Source organism: Nymphaea colorata, chromosome 3, assembly GCF_008831285.2.
Source record: "Nymphaea colorata isolate Beijing-Zhang1983 chromosome 3, ASM883128v2, whole genome shotgun sequence".
Classification (NCBI taxonomy): Eukaryota; Viridiplantae; Streptophyta; class Magnoliopsida; order Nymphaeales; family Nymphaeaceae; genus Nymphaea; species Nymphaea colorata.
In genome coordinates, this window is record NC_045140.1 from 14,195,642 (window position 1) to 14,219,280 (window position 23,639).

Consider the following 23,639-nt stretch of genomic DNA (forward strand, 5'->3'; position numbering starts at 1 on the left):
CTGAAACTTTCTGGAAAAGTACCTGAAAATTGAGTACAACATGACAGAAATTAATAGTGAAAAGCTACATCTATATGGTTTATAACTCGTGTTGTATCTGTACCTTCTTGCACATTGATCACAAGCTGAATGCTTAGGTATTATATTGTGAACTGCAGACTTGTATGGTGATTTTGCTTTGATTTATGCATATCTTTTTTTTTTGTCTTATTACTTAGGGGGTTATGTTTTAGCAAATATTATTTGTGCTATCTAGCAAGGTGCACGGTCTGTAGTTTGGCATACCATTCGGAGTCTAACAGAGTCCAAATCTATATTTGTCATTATTGTTTAACTGATGATTTTAGAAAACCTGCCTCGTAGGATTGGTTTATTTTGTTATTCCTTAAGGAAAGTGAAGAGCTTAACCCAAGTCATTTGCCAAACTTGCAATCAGTTGAGGACCCGACATCTATGGGAACTTGTCCCACTTAAATAGAAGGCACTACTTTTATGGGGGTATTGGTAAAATTTGTTTTTTCAACCCATCTTGTTTTTCAATTTTCCGTCTCTTTAGGGAGTATAGTTTCTTCCTCCTTTTGATATACCATTTGATGTCATGAATTTTTATCGAAGAGAAAATTTTAAATTTTGCTTAAAAACATTTTTAAAATTGTTTTCTCACACAATGATATATGTCTTTGGTTTATTCATAGTACCTTCTCGAGTAAAAGGAGAAAATTTTAAGTTTTTTGTTGTCAATCATTGGCTGAGGAAATCTGAAAAATTCCTGTATATGAGCAGTAAAGAAAAATCTTATAAAGCTGAGAAAATCAAGACTAGAAAATGCTATTGACTCTGATGATCAAGCATCTACAAGGATTCAACAGGAAAATATCTTGAGAGAAAAGCCATAATGTTGTGTAAGATCTTGACAGGTAGCAAAATGAGAGTTGAGAGATGGGCTCGGGGCTTGTGTAGTTGTTCCTCTCAGTCGTTAATCGAGAGTACCGGGTAGGCATATAGGTAATTTATGTCTGTCCCGCGAAGATGCATGTTTGTAAGTGGTAGGAAAGGCTTACAATCACCTATCAAAAGGGAAAGCTAGTACTTATATGCCATTGTTCTGCTTCATTTAGTTATTTCTTCTGGTAGTATTCTATAAAACCTAATCCTTGGAAGCTTATTTACTATTTAGTGTGTAGAAGATGCGTCACTAAGGTTGTAAGCATGCAGTATCAACTGCTGACAGTATAGTTGCTTTTAAAAAATATACATCTTCTTTTTTTCCTTCTATCCATCAGAAAGTTGCATTTGCATACACTCTATCAACTGTGTTTGTTGATATTTTTTCATTATGATCTTGGCAGTATTAAGAATTAATTGAATTAAAATGCACCTAAAGTAGGCTTGTTGGACTTCAGATGATTGTATATATGTCTTTTCTTGTTACGTGACTAATGTGGGTTCCAAAAAGAACCAGTTCTTCTGCGATCTGATTTTGGAATTTTATGCAAAAACAGAATGCTGAAAAATCTTCTGAGGACTCAGCAAAGGCTGATAGGAAAAATGACTGTCTTGTAAAAGAAGTGCAGGCAGAGCCTGACCTGAATCTGTCTATGAAGGTAAATGGAACAAGTAATTCAAATGAAGCTTTTACTCCAGATCATAGAAAATCATCTAAAATGACATTGGAAGAAGTATCTTTAGGTAGTGAGTGCCCAGAAATTAATGGACAGTCGAATCTGCACATTTGTAACAGAACATAATTTCAGACATATCATTAGCTATACGCACAGGCTCTTTATTATCAGATACTGATAATGTAGATGCTGAAGTTAGACTAGCTAATAGTGCGAATGTTGTCAATGCAAGGGTGCTGAGTGAAGGGACTCCAGGGCAAAGTAATGAGGTTGCCTCAGGCACACCAGTAGTACCAAAAGATTTTGATAAAGACGTTGAAAAAGGAAATGCTGCCTCCAAGATGGCAGAAAACCAAATGACTGCAAAGAGTGACAGCAGAATAGATCATGAACACAAAAATTGCGGAGAAGAACCTTGTAGCACAGGTTTGGAGATGGGAGACAACAGGACTATTGGAAATGGTGTCAACACAAAAGTAGTAGTGCTGAAGGCTCCAGGTGACAATGATAAGACTGTAATGCACACTGAAGTGGTACAAGAAGTTCATGATTACAAAGAACATGGAAAAGGACCTGCAGACACTGGTTTGGATAATGCACATAACCACATAAATGTAGACAGTCTCATTTCAAAGGGGATGATGCAGAATGCACCAGGGGATAATAGCAAGATCATGTCTGGGAACTCACCAAGACCTAAATGTTATGATTACAAAGAGGGTGGAGAATGTCCGAGTATGGTTTCACTTCAGAGATGTCAGACAATCAAATAACTGCAAACAATCCTGCCACAAAAATGATGGTGCTGGAAGCTGCAGGGGATAACAGTGACATTGCATCAGGCAACTCAGTAGGACAAAAAACTTATGACTGCAAAGAAGGTGGAAGAATTCTGGCTGGTTCAGACACAGTCAGCAATGGTGTTATAATAGATATAGGTGATTTAAAAGTTGAAGAACAGGCTGAAGAAAAAGAAGAAAGAAACACTGTAGAAGGAGGTGAAAATAGTGGAAAAGTGAAAAGAAACAAATGATTAAATTGTGAGCTTCCTTTTGGGATAAATAGTGGAAAAGTGAAAAGAAACAAATGATTAAATTGTGAAATAATTGACACTTAATTGTAAGAACTTCTACCTGTCAGGGTATATATCTGAAATAGAAGTCAAGGCTAAAGGAAGCTTTAGAATTTCAGGCTTTGAATGTGTTTCCTCAGGGATTGATAACTGTAGTTGCTAATTAACGATGCAATCAAGCAGATATAGTCAAATCTAACCTTTTTTCTGTTCTAAATCTTTGGTGTCTTGAAGAATATCTTAGACTCATTTGGGAAATCACCTGACTTTCTTTGAAAATGTAGTATTCAGAGCAATTGAGAACATGCATATTCACCAAAAGAAGTTCTAGGTGGGTACTGACTCTTCACAAAATGAGAGGTGTGGGCCATTGTTGACTACTTGATGGCTTCCTAGTGGGAACAACCAAAAGCAGTATCTACACCTTTCAGCAAGAAATATTAGTTATTAGATTCAAGTACTTCTTGAAGTTCTGCACTTTGAGCTTGAGCTTTTTAAGTAGTTATTCGTGGCTCCAAAAAATTGACTTCAAGGTCGGTGTCTTATCCTGCTAAACTCTTAGAACCTGATGATGTAACAATCTGTACGTAGATGATGCCTTGTAGGAATTTGAAACTGTTTTTATCCTATCAATGATAGTCATTTAGTTTATGAGATTGACAGAAATTTTTGGACAGATTTACACTTCAAACATTTAACGAGTGATGAAGATTCACTTTTTGGCAATGCCTCTATGCTTGACATAACATGAAAACACAAGAGACAATGAAGATAGCCACAGCATGGTCTGTTTTGCATATAGGATTGTCGTAGGTAATGATATTAAGAAAAGACCTTTCTCAGTTGCTCTGTCCATTTTGTGAAGGTTCTTTTCTTGATTAAATGAATGAGACAGAAAACCTAAGGCTATTGAAAGTTGAAACAAATTCTTCATTATTTACAATGTATGATTTTGGCTTATTTCTAACATGAATACTTAGTTTCTTGAAAATATTATTCCAAAAGTTGTCCTTGTTCTGGGTGATGGATACTGACTAAATAATAACATGCATATGTGAATGCTGCTAATCATATGTCTATATATTTGTTCTAAGTGCAATTCAGCTATAATTAACTTTTTAAAATTGAAGGCAATGTGAACTATGATGAATTCCTGATATGTCATTTAGAGTGGCCAATCAGTTGATCTCCTTTTGATGCTCATTGCAAGTTTGATGCTTCTTGTTCTTTTGGTAAGCAGAATGCTGCTGAAGCCAACATATTGATTTGGTCCACCACAATTTGAGCACCCAGATTTTTGTAATTGTCACTCTGTCTTAACCACCTAATTTTTGTACTATAACTCTGTGGCAGGCCAGTTTGTGGATTTTTCAATATTTAGTTATGTTGGCAATTATTTCTGGACTCACTATTTCTTCACCGTTCTTGGAACATCCTCAGGGAAATTTGAGTACTCTGCCCTCAAGAGTGAACATACCTTTAAGGACAGGATCTGAGAACTGTGTCCATCATGTTTTTTTAGACATCTTGTATTCTTGATCTCATAATCTGAGATCTTCTCCTAACTGGGATGTCAATTATTTCAAGGATCACATGATAAATCCAGCCTCAAGCCAGTGTCTGGGCATAAGAAATTTAAACATTCCCATGACGATTGGAATTTGATAGTGAATGTAATTGATTAGCTAGTAAGCTTATGATTGGCTCTTAAGAACATAAATTGACTCCATCTTGAAATTCTGTTCCTTGTGTCTTTGTGCTTATGCTTGTTGAGGTGCCGTGTTCTGCTCAAGTAGTTACGAGTATCATCTTTATTAAAGTACTTTTAGTTACCTATATTGGCTCATTTAAGACTATTACTTTCAAAGCCATCTAAAGTTCTAAACTAGGTACAGTTTACTCCTAGGACTGCGTTCAAGTCAATTTCAACCCGGAACTGAGCAAATAACCAGCTACCCATGTAGTGCAGCTCCAGTCAAGTATTCACCACCACCAGCATCATCTGTCTCCACCGTCATAGGAGATGCGCAAAGCCACATTAAACTTAAAAAGAACACTTCCTTGGTTTTAAGAAAATGTCATATAAGCGATGATGAGCTTGACGAGCTTGATTCATCACTCACATCCATCATCGGTAAGGTGCCAGCTTCACCATCAAAGGACCCTGCCGCTGGGCCCGCCCTACTAGAAGATATCAGCACTAGTGTTAGGGGAAATACTACCAGGTACCAGCTTCTGCGCGAGGTATGGCTTGATGTGGACTGAACAGCTTATCTCATCTTCTGTCACCTCCTAAGAGTAATTTTGGTTGTCACATTCTCTCATGTCCTTTCTGTATTATATGTCCCTGTTCTTCAAATATTTAAGCTGTGGAGACGTGGACTTTCTTCTGCCCATTCAAGTAATGCTTGGCCTAATTTTTGTTGTATAGAATAATGCCACTAAGAGTGGGAAAAAAAAAAGAAAGCAGGATCTTACATATTTTTCTTGCTTATGAAGTATTTGCTTCCTCTCATATTTTTTTCATCTCTTTCCAAGTTACCCAGAGGATTAAGGTCTGACACCAGTTTTTGAATACTAATGAACTGAATAAGTATCTCAGAAATTTCATGGCATTCTGGTGTTGGAAGGCCAAGATCTATCAGATTAGACTTTTTCATTGTCCGGTTCATGGGCACGGTAATCCATCGGATGGTCCATGATGCACAGCCATGTTTGGACGACAAACCTTGGGGAAATTTAGCCCAACTAGTGCTGTTTTAATAACAATGAGATTAATTAATTTGCGTCCTCTTCGCGCTGCATGCATCTTTGGCCACCATATTATCTGGGAAATTAGAAGTCATAGCTTCACGCCTGGACCACCCGAATTGAATTTTAATTTTACTGGTAACCTCTACGTTTCTGTGAGGTAAAGGCGAAGGCAGGTGTCAGCATTGTGTGGGCAATCGCTCACACATACCAACAAACAATGCTTATTTACATATCGATTCTTTAGAATAATTTTCTCATTTACATATTGATACCTTTTAAAAATTTAAATTTTATAATTAATGCCTCTTAGACAAAATTTTTTAACTCGACCTATGCTGTGAGGTCTAACCAAGATTCTGAGCAAAGTCACCTGAATGACTTGATTTCAAAGTGTCTACTAACTGATGAGCAGTTTATTCACTATCGAAACTCATTGTGTGGGCGCATATCTCTCATTTTTTAATATCAGAAGAAAAGCAAAAGCTAAAAACACTACACGGTTAAAGCATAAAGTAAACTGTTCGTGAGACTATTAAAGGATTGGCCTTTTGTTCGTAACTTGTAATGAATCTAAGTTGAATGATCGAAATGAAGTTTCAAGTTCGATGTGCACAAGCGGTTGGGTGCCAAAAGGCAATTGGATGACGGTGGTGTCGGTGCACTGCTCAAACGAAGCATGGAATTTGCTTTTTTTTTCTTAACCTAACAATACACCTCCCAACAAACTACCAAATTTGAAAAACTTGGAAGCTAAAAGCCATAATCTTTTTTCCATGGAAGTGCAAACAAACAGGCCTTGAAAGGAGTACTCTTTGTAAAACAGCTTCTACTTAGACAAAAATAAGAACTTTTTTTTACTTCCGCTCAGGGACATATTTCGAAGAGGAGAGTGGACGTTATGTTCCTATATCATAAATGGGTGGGTCTTGCATGCAAGTTGAAGCACATTAAGATCTCGCCCACTTGGTACTGATGCAGTTCTGAACCTTGTGGGCAGCTATTGGCTCTCACCCCTGCAGACAGTGAGATTAATCCTCCCACTCATTGGAAAGCAATAGCAAGCACCATAGATCCATTTGAGGTATACATGAAAGTTGCAACCGGAATCCGACTTTCCAAGCAATGCAAATCCGTAAGGAGAAGGTCTCCCCACCGACTTTCCAAGGACAACAATTTGAACCCAATATTAGACCCGGTTCCCCTCGATAGTAAGACTTTTACGACACTCTTGTTAATGGTAGCCCCAAGATTATATCAAGCTTTCCTTCATCTGTTGCATTTGTGGCGCACTTTCGATACGATAAAATACCAAAAAGGAAATTTTCTTAACATGAATTTGCATGAATAAGAGGATTAATCTCACCACCCGACCAAAAGCCGAAGCCACCTTCCCTTCCTCTTGTTCTCAAGGTCTAGAGTTGTTTGGTACCAGAAAGTAAGATCTTCAAATGCTTTAACTTGCAAGTATCGTTTGTGATGTGTTCCTCAAGGCAGATAACTTGAATTTCCCTCAAAAACCTCCGATCTGAAGTTCGATGGGCTCCGTTTAACAAAAGTAGCCTCACTATTTGACACCTTATTTGTGCATCATAGTAAGTCTTTGATCTTGAAAATTTTAGATCGAATAGCAATAAAAATTACCAAACCAAAAGGAAGTTCACTCATACAAAGTGACATTTTTGAAAGCTACTTTGCACGTCCATTTATGAACCATTTGGGATGGCTAAACACTAAAGTTAATGCCTATAAGTACTCATATTCGGTGCCGTTCATACTTTAAAAACCTTTTGATGTCCTTGCAAGTTAATGGGAAGTGTTTTTTACTGAAAATCAAGTAGAGTCTGGCCATTGCTTGGCAAACAGAACAATGTATAATTGTTTCTTATGGCCTAAAGATTGGGGCAGATTCATGGAATGGTTACAAACTGTTCCATTTGCCAAATGGGCCCAGGATCACTCAGTCGGCAAGATGGCCAACATAAACCAAGTTCACCAATCATCCACAAATGCATCCACTAGCAAGGATAGTGGATAAGAACCAGCTGATTGACTTTGGCTCAAGGTTGAAAAATTACCCCATCAATACTATAATCAAACCCGACGGGGTTACGGCACACAGGTCGACCAATGGCGACGCTTCCCGGGCTTTGACTTTCCGGTGGTGGGAAAGTGCTCCTGCTCCCCCCGACAGTTGTTCGTGTTGTTTTCCGCTTGCTTCTTGTTCCTCGAACCAGTCAAAAATACACAATTATGTTACTGGCTCATATTCCCATGTCGCTTCCTTTCTTGCAGATCTGCTTCTGATATGAGCTAGGTACGTTAAGAGGAGATAATCTCTAAGTTTCTTTATTTTAAACACCAACATAAGGCATAACTTCTTTTTGTTTGAGTTATCAAACTCCACACCAGTAGGACATTCCACGATGGAGTTTCTTGCTAGGGAAGAAGCAAGCCATGGGATAGAAATAGTTCTAGTGGGTGTTTGATCTCTTTTGGACAAGCATCTGTTCTGAAACCCATCGGTAATTTAATTATGACAAGCTAGCTCAACTGATTCAAGCACCGTGGTTTGACAGTTTCCCTTTTTCAATGTTTACCTAGAGGAAACAGCCTTCTACGTACATATGCTCGAGTCTTCAACCAAATGGGACAAGGCACAACCTTTATGTGATGAAAGTGCAGAACTAGGATTAGGGGGTGTCATCAGGATGGTCTCTGGAACGGGTGACTTTCTTTCCATTGGCTCAACTGGAACCAGCTTTCCACCGACTTGATTGGCAAAGACAAATGTGACCTGCAGGCACAGGACAAACGATTGCAAACGTGATGCGACATGTTGGTGGTCGACCAGTCTGATAATGTGGTGAAAAGAGAGCGTAATAAACTTCAAAACAAGTAATCATGTGAATAACTAGAAAAGATGCATGAATATAGCATCTCAGGAAAGGGACGCTATTGTTAGGGGAGAACAGATATTAAACATTGTCAACATAAATTACTAGAAATATCTGCTGAAAGATTTCCTTGTACAGCTAGTGCCTTGACGTTGACTATTGAATCAGAAAAAGAATTGAACATGAGACCAAGCAAAAGGAACAGCAGATACAGGTAGTAGCTGAAACTGGATTATCAAAAGAATACCTAGAAGCAAGTTTAAGGGTGAATGGCATAAAATCAGCTGTCTTAGTGAGATAATAGAGAATCTGGCTAAGAATAATTCATATACAGAAACCAACACAACAAACTTATGCCCATGGAGATAGGTAAAAAAAATGGTGATTTGCTAGCAAATACAACTAGTTAGAAAGAACAACAAAAATTAACTAGCGGCAGCATGCCATAGCACATCAGACTAAATAAAAGCAGCTCAATTATTACACTACTTGATGGAAAAAAGGGTTCGTTGTTCTTCATTTAACAGATTCCATGGTAAAGGATGGAGAGATTGCTAGAATTCCCTCACAAAATATCAATGCTGAATAACTATAATAATGATGGCAATGTCAGAAAGCCACTTAATTATCAGCATTGTCTCCCTAAATGAGAACCCTGGACATATCAAAAGCTGTAGGGAGCATCACCTGGAATATGGTGATATCATTAACAGGGTCCTTAAATAAATATGTTTTTCATGAAAAACCCCTCACAAGCAAACAAACTTTTTTCCAAAACATTACACAATCCTACAACACAATAGACGAAATTATAGTGACTCAATACATGAATGTCGAGTTGCACGATTGACAGAATAGGAACCATCATGTAATGGCATAACATAGACAATGAACTCGAGCAAGTTATGGTGCCATATTGTGATATACCATAAGTGAACCTGGAATGCATCATTGTCCCATCACAATGAGACTGAGTGACTTGCAATGGGTTTCACATTTTAGTTCTTGATCGATGAACTGCTAGATGAAGCACAATGGCAATAAGCTCTCAACAGTGAGAAATGGAAGCTGCCAGAACAACAGCATGTGACTTCCTGGTAGTCGACAAGGCAGAGAAACCACAGCTGAAACCTAAACATGCCACTGAACTAGATAGTACCAACCATATTTTTCACGAAATTAGGAGTTACCAAGAGTAGAAGAATAGTTCTTCATGTTTCATTTTCCAAATAGTTCACAAATCAGTATTGCAGAAAACATTAAGACTTACGACTGGAAAATACAAGATACATCAACTTCACATGAATTTCCTTCCTTTTTGTTGCATCAATGGCAAGGTACACCATCTTGCGCCACTAGTATTAGAAGGAGTATCTACACAATATTGTCCTCCTTGGCATGTGTTAAACCTCTCGTAATTCTCTATACCAGTTTATGAATTCATCCATGCTAGTTGATCTAAATTGAAATTGGTCAGATAATAAGACTTGAAGAATAGTTTATTTGATGAAAACAAGTTCTAGTAAATTGTTTTTCCCAAAAAGGACTTACTACAGAAAAGGAAAGAGGAGGGGCCACAATTGAAATTAGGAATGCATGTTCCAAAAACCAATTAGGGAACTAAGTTTCCTAAACAAACTAAGAATCTAGATTTCCAAAACAGTCAAGAAATTAGGTTACAAGGAAAAATGGGAAAGAAGGTGGGACATTCGTCCCACCTTTAAAAAGGGACAAGGAGGAGCAGTGAACTCTATTTAGAATACCATCCCAGAGAATGAGAGAGAGAGAGAGAAAAAAAATTGAAAATTTTATGCACCTATCCCTCTTCAACTCCTTCAACTTTTTCCCATACCTGAATTGTGTAGGCATTTGAAAAAGATAGATATCCAGTCCAATGGAAAAAAAGAACGTATGTTGTATTTCCCTTGGTCCCTGTTTTAGCAGCTCAGTTCACATTTCAAAAGACAAATAGATAACAGCAAGTGTTTGCCTTTAGGTATCGAGTGGTTGAAGTAATGTAGAAAGCATCAAATAACATAATGTGCTTGACCATCTACCAAAAGCATATTTCCCTTAGACAACAACAATCCTGTGTTCACTGCATAGAAGTTCTTAATTTAATGTCAGCATGAAACAACTGATCTTGTTCTTCAATTGAAGTATGCATGACAGCAAGAATTGATTTAAATCAAACAAGAATGTTAAGATAGTCAAGCTTTTCAGGAAATTGTCAATAATGACAAGTACAACTATGGTAGAATGTCAGAAAGAACGCAACAAGTGAACGGCGAGATAAAGAATAGCTTATGGAGTCCACTTTTTGTCTGCATTAAATGAAAACACTGCCTGCAGCACTAGGTTGACAAGAATTGAATGTCTTTAATTTAGATAAGAATGATTCCTATAAAATCTGGCAAGCAAAGCAAGGAAAAAAAGAAAAAAAAGGCAAAACTAGAAAAAGAATGAAACCCAAAAGGTACCTCTTCACCAGCTGAAGCTTGAAGAATCAGGTCAGGAACAGTAGTTGAAGAGGAATGATGCCCCCCGCTTGCTAAGTCCTCCTCAAGAGGTCTTCCCAGCTGGAAAGAAAGGATTACAAGAAACAGAATTAGAACAACTATCCTAGGAGCAAGAAAATTTAATTAAAAAAACTATCAAATATGACCCACTTGCTTCTCTGAATTTTTCCAACTTTTCAAGCATCCAGCAATCTTTGCAAATCCACCAATATCAACATCCTACTGATCAGTGTGACATTCATCTTCTGCCACCCTTCTTTCAAATACATACTCTTTCAGACTTTTCATGCCATCTTCGACTTGCATATAGTTGGCATTGCAGCGTGCGCAGTTCATATTTTCATGAATTTCCGACCTGTAGAAAGAGAAACATAAGATATGATATTTCATCTGGCAACATAGATTCAGCTAAAATCAGCCTCAGTTTAACAGTTTTACTGCCTCTCTTTTATACCAACATAATGTTCCCCACTTTCTCTATTAAGTGGAACTGCCTAGGCCTTAACTAGGTGCCACCTAGTCCCCGCCTAAGCCTCTTCATGGGATCTGCTACCTAAGTCTGCCTTGCGCTTTTAACTGTATAGATTTATATGCAAAAATAGGTTCAGCATGATTTTTTGGGCGCCCCTTCTTTTCCCGCTTCACCTTGCAACTAGTGCAACTTCAACGAATAGAACCTTTCAAAAATGTCACAGTTCAAAATCGAGTACAAAATTGGCTGGTCCTTTTGAAAAGGGATAAGAGGTTTTCTATGACAGGCTCAATCCTAAGACTGGGTTATGTTGAAGACACTCGGTTAAGATGGAATAATGGGCCAACCATAATAATTTATCCCAAATGATATTTGAGACAAAGAAAATGAAATTCGTCACACTCAACAGGAGTTGACTAGGTTTGAGGAGTTTCATCTGTCCCATGAATGGACTAATGGTTTGGTAATGGAATGACCAACATCTTTCAAAGCCAAAGGAGATAATAGGCAATGAAATGACTTTCAAGACCAAAGGAGATTGGTTAGTTCCTCCTATGACTAGAGATGTCAAGTTTTTACTTTGAAATAATTCAAAAACGATCAATTTTACTAACAAGCATGAGTGCTCGTGTTGTGCAAATAATATGGCCATCATTTACACATAGTACCGTACCAGCATTAGGATTCATTTCGCGTCAATGCCGTCAAATCTCCAGAAGGGATGCCTTTCAATTTCCAAAATATGAACATAAAGGAATCATCCTTAGCATGTTAGGTAATAAAAAATAGAAGAAGATATTGACCCTAGAATCGCACATCTACCAAAGATTGTCACATTCAATTCCTCTTATTTTCTTTTCTTTCATTCTCTTGCATTCAGCTTTTGTCTTTCGATTTTCTTTTTCTTTGATTTTTTTTTAGGCCGACCTTCACCTTTTGGTGGTTGTGTGTAGCTTTGTCGCGTATCCAACCCGCTTCACCTTGCGGGTTTTCAACGAGCCAAAGGTTCATAAGTCGTTATCTTCGCGGTATAGACATAAATCACCTATATGTCTACCCGGTACTCTTGATTCTTGACCCAGAGGAACGGTTACACAAGCCCCGAGCCCATCTCTCAACTCTCATTTTGCTATCTTTCAAGATCTTACAAAGCATTTTGGTTTCTCTCTCGGGATATTTTCTTGCTAAATCCTTGCAAATGCTTGATTACCAGAGTCAATAGCATTTCCTAGTCTTGACTTTCTCAACTTCACGTTTCCTTACTGCTCATATCCAGGATCTTTTCAATTTTCCTCTTCCATTGTTTGGCGACAAAAACTTGAAATTTTATTCTTCTACTCAAGGAGGTACTAAATATAAATTAAAGCCACATCATGGTGTGAGAAGACACTTTTAAAATGTTCTCAAGCAAAACTGAAAATTATCACTTTCTTCAAGTCATAAAATCACACCTAAAAAAAAATCAAAACAATTGAGCAAGGAAAATTACAATCCTTTACGCCAGTGCCGTGTGAGGTTAATGAGAAAGATTCAAAAATCCAAAAAAAGTTTATGAATGCTAAATAATGTGGCAATTCCAACCTAAGTGGCTCAACTGAAAACTGGTTTCCATTTAATACATATCAAAGAACACATTCTTTAACAATAGATTTCCAAAATTGCATAGTAGTTCTAAAGATATAATTGAGACAATGACAATAACATGATTTTTGAGATGCATACATTGCATTACTTTGTTCCTTGAAATCATCATCTGAGGTTTCCCACACTAGCCGACCCAACTACTCCCCTCCGTTCCATATCCAAAACTGGTTCAACAACATCGTCCATCTTACCTTCTCTCCAATAGGCAGTCACAAGAACTGAGAAGTTAAAGGAAGAACACATACTTTAGCCTTAAGTAATATCTATGAAATGCATTTCCAAAAAGTAAAGATGACGTCACCTTTATATGTGTGAGAATTTGGAAAAAGTCCTCTTTTCCTCATTTTTCCAAAAAACTTGTGAACAAGCTCATATTTTCCTGCTTTTAACATCACCTTCCTAAGGAGGAATTTTATAAATAGCATGTAAAGTGAATCTCAGGGTAGAAGCAAATCACTAATAAGAAGCACGAAGCAAAAATACATCTCATGAAGTACATATGCATCACAACCATATTGCTCTCATCTTCATGAAACCAGCAAAGTGATATCCGCATGTTTTCTAGACTGATTTGTTGGGTAGAAGAGGAACTTCATATGCTCTCCTATAGATGTAGGGAAGATCAAACTATCAAATTCAAAAATTAAATACAAATCATCTGTTCCACTCTGTCCCCACCAGTCTAATCACTCCTTCCTCGCACCTTTTGCTAAATAAATCAAGAATTCAAGCAAAAAAAATAAAACAGTTTATTAGAACATAAACACATCCTAAAAACGAAGAAGTGAACCTATATTTACTAAGTTGAACCCTTACCGACTATAAGATACAAAATTTCACTAAAAAAAAAAACAACAACAAAGCAAACCTTTCCACCAATGTCGTGTGAGGTTAATTACTAAAGATCCAAAATTCTATAAAAAATGAAGACTGGTGAAAATTCTATGGACAACACTTGTGCCATCTAGGTCTTTGCTGTGTCAGGTCAAGAACATGTAGATCCTCCGCAGACATGCCAGTTGGAAAAGAAATAAAATAATAAATAAATAAATAGGTAAGGTGAGAAACAGCGAACACCACAACTAAGAAAGAGGCCAAAACGAGGAGTTCTGCTTTCCTCATTCAACAATGGGACAAAATGAAAAATCTAACGAAAGAGAATTAACAGAACAAAATGCTATTAACCAAGAATAAGAAAAGATTTGTGCGAAGAAGAGAAGAAGCATGACATTTTTACCCCCTAAAAGCAATAGAAGAGGCAAACCATATTAAGTGCATAGTTCAAACACTTTTGAAAAGATAATCCAAAACAAAAAAATTGAACATGCCTCACAGTAACAGAACCTATTCCGATGCCCATAATTTAGAATGATAAAAGAAGGAATGTTGAACATGCCTCACATTAAGAAATTAACAGAACAGATGCCCATAATCTAGAATGTAAACAAAGTGGAAAAGAGCACCAAGTTCTTGTTCGCCATAGGTATACAAATCATACAACTGCAAGGCACGTAAAAGTTGACTGTCTTGCTTAATTACTTCAGTGAAAATCTGGACACTCTTGTACTAGTGCCTTAACCTGAACAAGCTTTTTGTATTCTATACCTTTTCAGTCGAATGGAGTGCACCACTAATAATTGTTGCCTCATCATGTGTCAGTTCCCCACCTTTACCAACCTGTGGGATTGCAACAAACAGAGAAGTAATAGATAGATTAACTAATGCAGACGTGGAGAAAAATATCACTGTTTACACCACAGGAGGTTTAGCAGAGAAAGAGTTCTTAAATAAAGAAAGAATACCTCTTTGCTATGGATAGAAATGAGAGCTTTCAGTTGTGCACGCCACCTGAAAAGTGCAGACTCATTCTGTCCAAGCAGAAAGTCCAGGATCTACAAAAACAGAGAATCACTATGCAAACTAGAGAATATGTTGTAGCATGCAGCTGCAGGCCTCCCGAAGTATTTCTCATCTTGACAAACCCAGATATCGTTTCCATGTGGCTTTCCTTTTTAAAGTTAAAACTTTCTTAAGAAGCACCGAAGTTCAAAATAATCACAAAACATGTCCATGATTGTTTAAGAATGCTTTTCAAAATAACAAATGTAAGGATAGGCTTTCCTTCACCAAGAAAAATAGTGTATGTTCAGGAAATCAAAACTGAATTTATCTTTTACAGAACAAAACGATTTTTCTTTCTGCATGGGGTCACCTTCCCGATTGGATAGCAAATTATCATCAGAATATGGACAAGCCCTACCAAAATTGGCACCCACAGCAAGTCCATATCTTGAACAGATGGCCTCTGGAATGATCTGCAAAAGTTTAATGTTGAAATCAGAAATTCACTCATCAACTAAGAGTAGCCTCTACTAATAGTAACATAGGAAGAATCTAAGAACTTAAAACCGCTTTTTAATAAGAAAGCAACCAATGACTTACATGCATGGAGGTGGGCCTTCTCCTTCTGGCTCTAGTTTACTCCCTTTCCTAGGGCATGGCAGCTGTATCTAAAGCCCAGACATTAGGCAAAGGACGCTCTCACACTTTCCTAATGAATTTAAAAAAAGAAAATCAGCAAAAGAATTAGCATCGACTCTGTAAACATTTCCAGCCAAAAATATTTAACATGTACAAAGAAAATTATAAGAAGAGATACCATCATTTCCACCAATAGCCAACAGGAACCGCTGTCCAACTAGAGCCATCACATGGCCATATAGAGGACCTGGGCCAGCACCTTGTACAACCACCCTAGAACACAAGTACAACCATTTTCATGAGGAAAGGCCTACATCCCAATGAGAATATACGCAGAAAATAAGGAATTACTTAAATTCAACAATCACCTGTGCCATCTAGGTCTTTGCTTTGTCAGGTCAAGAACATGTAGATCCTCCGCAGACAAGCCAGTTGGAAAAGAAATAAAATAATAAATAAATAAATAAATAGGTAAGGTGAGAAACAGCGAACACCACAAATAAGAAAGAGGCCAAAACGAGGAGTTCTGCTTTCCTCATTCAACAATGGGACAAAATGAAAAATCTAACGAAAGATAATTAACAGAACAAAATGCTATTAACCAAGAATAAGAAAAGATTTGTGCGAAGAAAAGAAGAAGCATGACATTTTTAAAAGGCACGATTCTCACAATTCCAAGTAACTAAATAGCATGTACCACAGTTCTCTGGTCATAAAAAGGACAGTCCTTAAAGTTCAAAAAACACTTACATATTAGGCAACAAGAACAAAACTTTTCTAGCACTCCAGAGACAAACCGTGGCATATTTTTAAAATGTAGGCTTCCATGTTACCAAGCACTAACCGAGTTGGATAATGAACAAAATAGCTTCGCACATTTTTAGAATGTAGGCTTCCATGTTAGCAAACACATGATTGTATCATAACCAAGTTAGATGTGAGATGCGAAGTTCTTGTCAAAGATATTCAGTCAACCAACCTACAAACTTAAGCAATGTACGATATGCAATTCAAAGACTATCAGAATCTGACACACGAACCCATGAACTTGATGAGATTATATTTACCAAAAGAATCAAGTTCTCTCGGGCTGACATTTTCAGGCCTATTTTGCCCGCATGACGCCGAGGGATAGTCGGTCTGCGACACAAGTGAATGCATTGAAAAATGAAAACCGAGCAACTAAGACAACAAAACACCTAAACAACCCAGCTGGAAACCATTAAAGCAGAAAATAAGCAAGATTGAACTGCTATAAAATCAAACCAGCAATTGCCCAACTCAACAAACTAAACAATCAAACTAAATCAAAATAAGATCCTACTGAAAACAAATCAAGGCAATGACCTTAACCTATCCTGGACATGTGCAATAGCTAACTAAAGGATCTATTCAACTAACCTGACACTAACGTGACACAAGAAGAAAGAACCTGACTACTAACCTGGGTCTAACACCATGAAGGACCTAAGGACATAAAACCCAAAACTCATGCAACTTCAACGAATAGAACCTTTCAAAAATGTCACAGTTCAAAATCGACTACAAAATTGACTGGTCCTTTTGAAAAGAGATACGACGTATGACAGGCTCAATCCTAAGACTGGGTTATGTTGAAGACACTCGGTTAAGATGGAATAATGGTCCAGCCTTAATAATTTATCCCAAATCATATTTGAGACAAAGAAAATAAAATTCGTCACACTCAACAGGAGTTGACTAGGTTTGAGGAGTTTCATCTATCCCATGAATGGACTAATGGTTTGGTAATGGAATGGCCAACATCTTTCAAAGCCAAAGGGGATAGGCAATGAAATGACTTTCAAGACCAAAGGAGATTGGTTAGTTCCTCCTATGACTAGAGATGTCAAGTTTTTACTTTGAAATAATTCAAAAACGATCAATTTAACTAATAAGCATGAGTGCTCGTGTTGTGCAAATAATATGGCCTTCATTTACACATAGTACCGTACAAGCATTAGGATTCATTTCGCGTCAATGCCGTCAAATCTCTAGAAGGGATGCCTTCCAATTTCCAAAATATGAACATAAAGGAATCATCCTTAGCATGTTAGGTAATCAAAAATAGAAGAAGATATTGACCCTAGAATCGCACATCTACCAAAGATTGTCACATTCAATTCCTGCAAGTTCAACCTTCATGCCTTTAATCTCTTGCCATACACCTTTTGCTTTTTTTTCCTCTTTTTTTCTTTTCTTTCTTTCTCTTGCATTCAGCTTTCGTCTTTCGATCTTCTTTTTCTTTGATTTTTTTTTAGGCCGACCTTCACCTTTGACGGAATACCTCACCACCCCAAAGGCTACTACGAAGCTCCACCCCTTTGGTGGTTGTGTATAGCTTTGTCGCGTATCCAAGCCGCTTCACCTTGCGGGTTTTCAACGAGCCAAAGGTTCATAAGTCGTTATCTTTGCGCTATAGACATAAATCACCTATATGTCTACCCGGTACTCTTGATTACTGACCCAGAGGAACGACTACACAAGCCCCGAGCCCATCTCTCAACTCTCATTTTGCTATCTTTCAAGATCTTACAAAGCATTTTGGCTTCTCTCTCAAGATATTTTCCTACTAAATCCTTGCAAATGCTTGATTACCAAAGTCAATAACATTTCCTAGTCTTGACTTTCTCAACTTCACGGGATGTTTCCTTACTGCTCATATCCAGGATCTTTTCAATTTTCCTCTTCCATTGTTTGGCGACAAGAACTTGAAATTTTATTCTTCTACTCAAGGAGGTACTAAGAATAAAACAAAGCCACATCATGGTGTGAGAAGACACTTTTAAAATGTTTTCAAGCAAAACTAAAAATTATCACTTTCACAAAAAAAATCTTGACATCAAATAATATATCATCAAGAGGAAGGAATTCTACTCTAAAGAAGAGGATGAATGAAAAACAACATAGGTTGGTTCGGTAGAAAATTGAACTTCACCAACTCTCCTAGTGACTTCTATACAAAAGGTTGGTTGTCGATATAGATTAATAAACTCATTTAATCTGAAAATTATTGGATGACAAAAAAAAAAGAAATTAACAATCAATTAAACAATTAAATTTAAAAGTCAAATGCAAACAATCTATCTACTCTATCCCCACCTATCTAATTGATCCTTCCTTGCATTTTAAGCTCAATAATTCAATAATAGCAAAAAAATGGCCATTTAATACAAGGAGAATAGAAACACACCCATAAAATGGAGTGAACCTTTAATTACTGAGTTGAATCCTATTTTTTACTAACTTCAAGACATAAAATCACAGCTAAAAAAAAATCAAAACAATTGAGCAAGCAAAATTACAAACCTTTACGCCAGTGCCGTGTGAGGTTAATGAGAAAGATTCAAAAATCCAAAAAAAGTTCATGAATGCTAAATAATGTGGCAATTCCAACCTAAGTGGCTCAACTGAAAACTAGTTTCCATTTAATACATATCAAAGAACACATTCTTTAACAATAGATTTCCAAAATTGCATAGTAGTTCTAAAGATATAATTGAGACAATGACAATAACATGATTTTTGAGATGCTTACATTGCATTACTTTGTTCCTTGAAATTATCATCTGAGGTTTCCCACACTAGCCGACCCAACTACTCCCCTCCGTTCCATATCCAAAACTGCTTCAACAGCTTATTTTCTCTTCTTTCTTTCTCTTGCATTCAGCTTTTGTCTTTCGATTTTGTTTTTCTTTGATTTTTTTTTTTAGGCCGACTACACAAGCCCCGAGCCCATCTCTCAACTCTCATTTTGCTATCTTCCAAGATTTTACAAAGCATTTTGGCTTCTCTCTCAACATATTTTCCAGCTAAATCCTTGCAATGCTTGATTACCAGAGTTAATAGCATTTCCTAGTCTTGACTTTCTCAACTTCACAGGACGTTTCCTTACCCAGGAACTTTTCAATTTTTCTCTTCCATTGTTCGGCGACAAAAACTTAAAATTTTATTCTTCTACTCAAGGAGGTACTAAGAATAAAGCAAAGCCACATCATGGTGTGAGAAGACACTTTTAAATTGTTTTCAAGCAAAACTGAAAATTATCACTTTCACAAAAAAAATCTTGACATCAAATAATATATCATCAAGAGGAAGGAATTCTACTCTAAAGAAGAGGGTGAGTGCAAAACAACATAGGTTGGTTCGGTAGAAAATTGAACTTCACCAACTCTCCTAGGGACTTCTATACAAAAGGTTGGTTGTCGATATAGATTAGTAAACTCATTTAATCTGAAAATTATTGGATGACAAAATAAAAAAGAAATTAACAATCAATTAAACAATTAAATTTAAAAGTCAAATGCAAACAATCGTATCTACTCTATCCCCACCTATCTGATTGATCCTTCCTTGCATTTTAAGCTCAATAATTCAATAATAGCAAAAATATGGCCATTTAATACAAGGAGAATAGAAACACACCCATAAAATGGAGTGAACCTTTACTTACAAGACATAAAATCACACTTAAAAAAAATCAAAACAATTGAGCAAGCAAAATTACAAACCTTTACGCCAGTGCCATGTGAGGTTAATGAGAAAGATTCAAAAATCCAAAAAAAGTTTATGAATGCTGTCAAAATAGATGTAATGGGGAACCGGGTCCATTTCTGGACCCGGTCCCATGGGGCACGGGTACCGAGGCCGGCTCGGTACCCTAGGTGGCATTCTTCTCTCCCTCCTATATAATCTTCACTTAAGTGTAATTGTGTGATTAAGTGAATATAATTTTCTCTCTCATAGGGCTGCGGTGTGCACCTAGGTCAGAGCGTCCTGTGGTTTTTCCTCTTTCTGAGGTTTTTCCACGTATATCGTGTGTTCCTCTCTTCTTCTTTCATGTGTTGCATGTTTCTACATGGTATCAGAGCCGTGAGATCGTTCGGCTTTGTCTCGTATTTTCGTAGTCGCCCTTGCACCGCTGCCGCCTGCGCCGTTAGGGTTTCCCGCACCGCCGTCATTGGGATCTTCTGCGCCGCCGCCGTCAGACGATCCAGCGCCGCCGCCTGTTGCCGCTTGTGACTTCCGCTGCCGTGGGTGTCTCCTTTTCCGCCGTCGGACGATCCAGCGCCATCCCATCTTTCCGCTGCCGTGGGTGTCCAGCGCCGTCACGCCTCTGCGTCGCCGCCGTCGGGCGATCCAGCGCCGTCGCCGACACCTAAGGTTCCGTGTGGTGCTGGTGTTTCAGCCGCCGCCGTGCTGTCTTGTTGCTGCCTGGTGTTGTGTCTGACTTGACTGCTTGTGATGGCGGAAGAGATTGCACCTAAAAGTGATATGGCCTTTGACGCGGGCAGCGCTCCCAAGAGCGAGATCTTGCCGGTTCAGGTCACGCCCATTCGTCTGACTAAAGACAATTATCTCTCTTGGTCTATTGCTCTCGAGATTGGGATAACGAGCCATGGTCATCTTTCCTATATCACAGGCGACAAACCGGCGCCCAGCAAAACTGATCCTCAATGGGTGACGTGGGTGTTGGAAGACAGTCAGGTTAAGGTGTGGATCATCAGCTCTGTGTCCGCTGATATTCAGCCTCTTATTCTGCGGAAGCCGACTTCGTTTGATATGTGGACTGTGCTTGCAAGGATGTATGGTCGCAAGAAAAGGGTTCTGCATACGTATCAGATTAAATGCAGTATTTATTCTCTGAAACAGGGTGACCTGTCTGTTGCCTCCTTCTATGCAGCCCTGAAAACTAAGTGGGAGGAACTTGATTATCATGTGAATGATAACTGGGACTGTGGTTCTGATCATGCTCGGTACTGGGAAAAGGAATGGATGGACCGGACGTTCCTCTTCCTTGGAGGCTTGCGTGATGAGTTTGAATCCATTCGGAGTCAAATTCTCAACTGTGATGAGATTCCTGGAATAGAAGATGTTTATGCCAGAGTGGAATCCGAGGAACAAAGGCGTCAAGTGATGCAAATTGACCCCAGTCATGGGACTGGTCCCTCGGCCTTTGTTAGCTGTTCTTCTGTGTCTGGACCGCGCCCTGTTAGGTGATGTACACATTGTCACAAATCAGGACATTCTGTTGACTTCTGTTGGGATCTTCACCCTGAGAAGAGACTTGTTCGTGGTCGCCCTCCGTCTAGTCGGCGAGGTTCTCTTGTGCAGGACTCAACTCAGAGTGGTTCTTCAAGTGGTGAAAAATCGAGGCTTTCCCCTGATCAAATCAAGGAACTACAAGCTTACATCAGTCGCCTTTCTACTACGTCAGAGGACACATCTACGTCTGATGGAGCTAAATTAGCTCAGGCTCTTGTTGCTACTAGTGATCAAGGTAATTCCTCTCCCAGTGATTGGATTGTTGATAGTGGGGCTACTCATCATATGACCGGGGACCCTAAGATGTTTCAAGAATACAAGTTGACTTCTGGGCAGCAGCGTGTTTCTATGGCTAATGGTTCTTCTATTTCTGTGGCTGGAAAAGGGAGTTTAACATTACTGAACAAATATTGTCTTCATAATGCCCTGCATGTTCCTAATATTCTCGTGAATTTGTTATCTGTCAGCAATATTACCAAAGAGCTAAACTGTAATATAATATTCTCTGCTGATCGTTGTTTACTGCAGGACTTGGGGACGGGGCAGAAGATTGGGATTGGTTCGGCTATTGATGGTCTCTACAGAATGCCAGTACAGGTTGCCTCTGCTTTGATTTCAACCACCAGTGGGCAGTTATCTGACGTGGAGGACAGATCCACTATTATGCGCTGGCACGAGAGACTTGGTCATCTTCCTTTTCAGTTGATTAAACAATTGTTTCCTAAGATGTTTCGGTCTGTTTCTTTGGACACCTTCGCCTGTGAAGTGTGTCAGTTGTCTAAGCATGTTAGGGCCTCGTACCCTATTTCGTTCAATAAAACCAGCCGTCCTTTTGCTTTGGTTCACTCTGATGTTTGGGGTCCTTCGGGAGTGCCCACCGGTCGTGGTTTTCATTATTTCATGACTCTTATCGATGACTACTCTCGGTGTACGTTCGTGTACTTGTTGAAAGAACGTAGTGAGGTTCCCGGCATTGTCAAAAACTTCGTTGCATTTGTTGAAACTCAATTCCAAACCCATGTTCAGACCCTTCGTACTGACAATGCTCGAGAGTATGTCTCCCTATCCCTTGATGACTTCTTGCGAAGCAATGGTATTATACATGAAACATCCTGTAGCTACACACCTCCTCAGAATGGCGTGGCTGAAAGGAAGAACCGTCATTTGTTAAATGTCACCCGGGCCATTATGTTTCAACGTCAGGTCCCTAAGCGGTACTGGGGTGATGCACTTCTCACTAGTGCTCATCTCATTAACCGTATGCCTACTCGTGTGTTGAATGGTCATTCCCCTTATTCTGTTTTGTGGCCTAATCAGAGTCCCTGGCCTTTGACCCCTCGGGTGTTTGGGTGTATTTGCTTTGTCCATGATCATAGTCCCACTCTCAAGAAACTTGATCCTCGGTCCATCAAAGCGGTCTTTTTGGGGTATTCCTCCACTCAGAAAGGATACAAGTGTGTTGACCCTAGCACTTCCAGAGTCTATGTCTCCAGGGATGTTACCTTTCATGAACATGAGGCATACTTTCCTGCGAATCCTCTTCAGGGGGAGTGTTTAGGTGAGAGAGTGGACGAGTATTCTTCGCATCAGTTGATTCAGTTCACAGATTTCTTGGATTACACGGCTAGTTCTTCGAGTGTGAGTGTGGTTGACACAGTCAGTGAGGACAGAGACAGTCAGATGGAAGGGGGCCCTGTGGAAGAACAGTCCCGTGATCATTTGTTTGGTCAGGTATACAACAGGAAGAAGAATGATGTGATGGAGGTTGTTGATGTTACCAATCCCGATCTTGTGAGCTCCCCGGATGATCCAAGTCCAATCAATGAAGATCTTCCCATAGCCCTACGCAAAGGCACCAGGTCATGTACTTCTCATCCTATTCAGAGATTTGTCTCGTATGCTAAACTCAGTAAAGACTACAAATGCTTTATTACCTCTTTATCTATGGCTGTTATTCCCAGGTCAGTGGAGGATGCCAGGGAGGATCCCAAATGGCTACAGGCCATGACAGAGGAGATGGACGCCCTGACAAAGAACAATACGTGGGAGGTTGTTGATATTCCTAATGGAACTCACTTAGTTGGTTCCAAGTGAGTGTTTACTGTGAAGTACAAACCT

General features: G+C 38.7%; 1 protein-coding gene across 1 annotated transcript; it reads right to left on the reverse strand.

Annotated features, from left to right (window-relative positions):
* Nucleotides 1-8,062: 8,062 nt before the first annotated feature.
* LOC116250327 (uncharacterized) lies at nucleotides 8,063-15,835 on the reverse strand. The gene is made up of 7 exons (XM_031623957.1): nucleotides 15,827-15,835; nucleotides 15,706-15,768; nucleotides 15,155-15,292; nucleotides 14,780-14,869; nucleotides 14,583-14,654; nucleotides 10,823-10,921; nucleotides 8,063-8,242 (listed from the first exon to the last, which is right to left on the reverse strand). Exons 1-7 carry the CDS (start codon nucleotides 15,833-15,835, stop codon nucleotides 8,063-8,065), a joined length of 651 nt encoding a protein of 216 aa, XP_031479817.1.
* Between the last annotated feature and the right edge of the window lie 7,804 nt (nucleotides 15,836-23,639).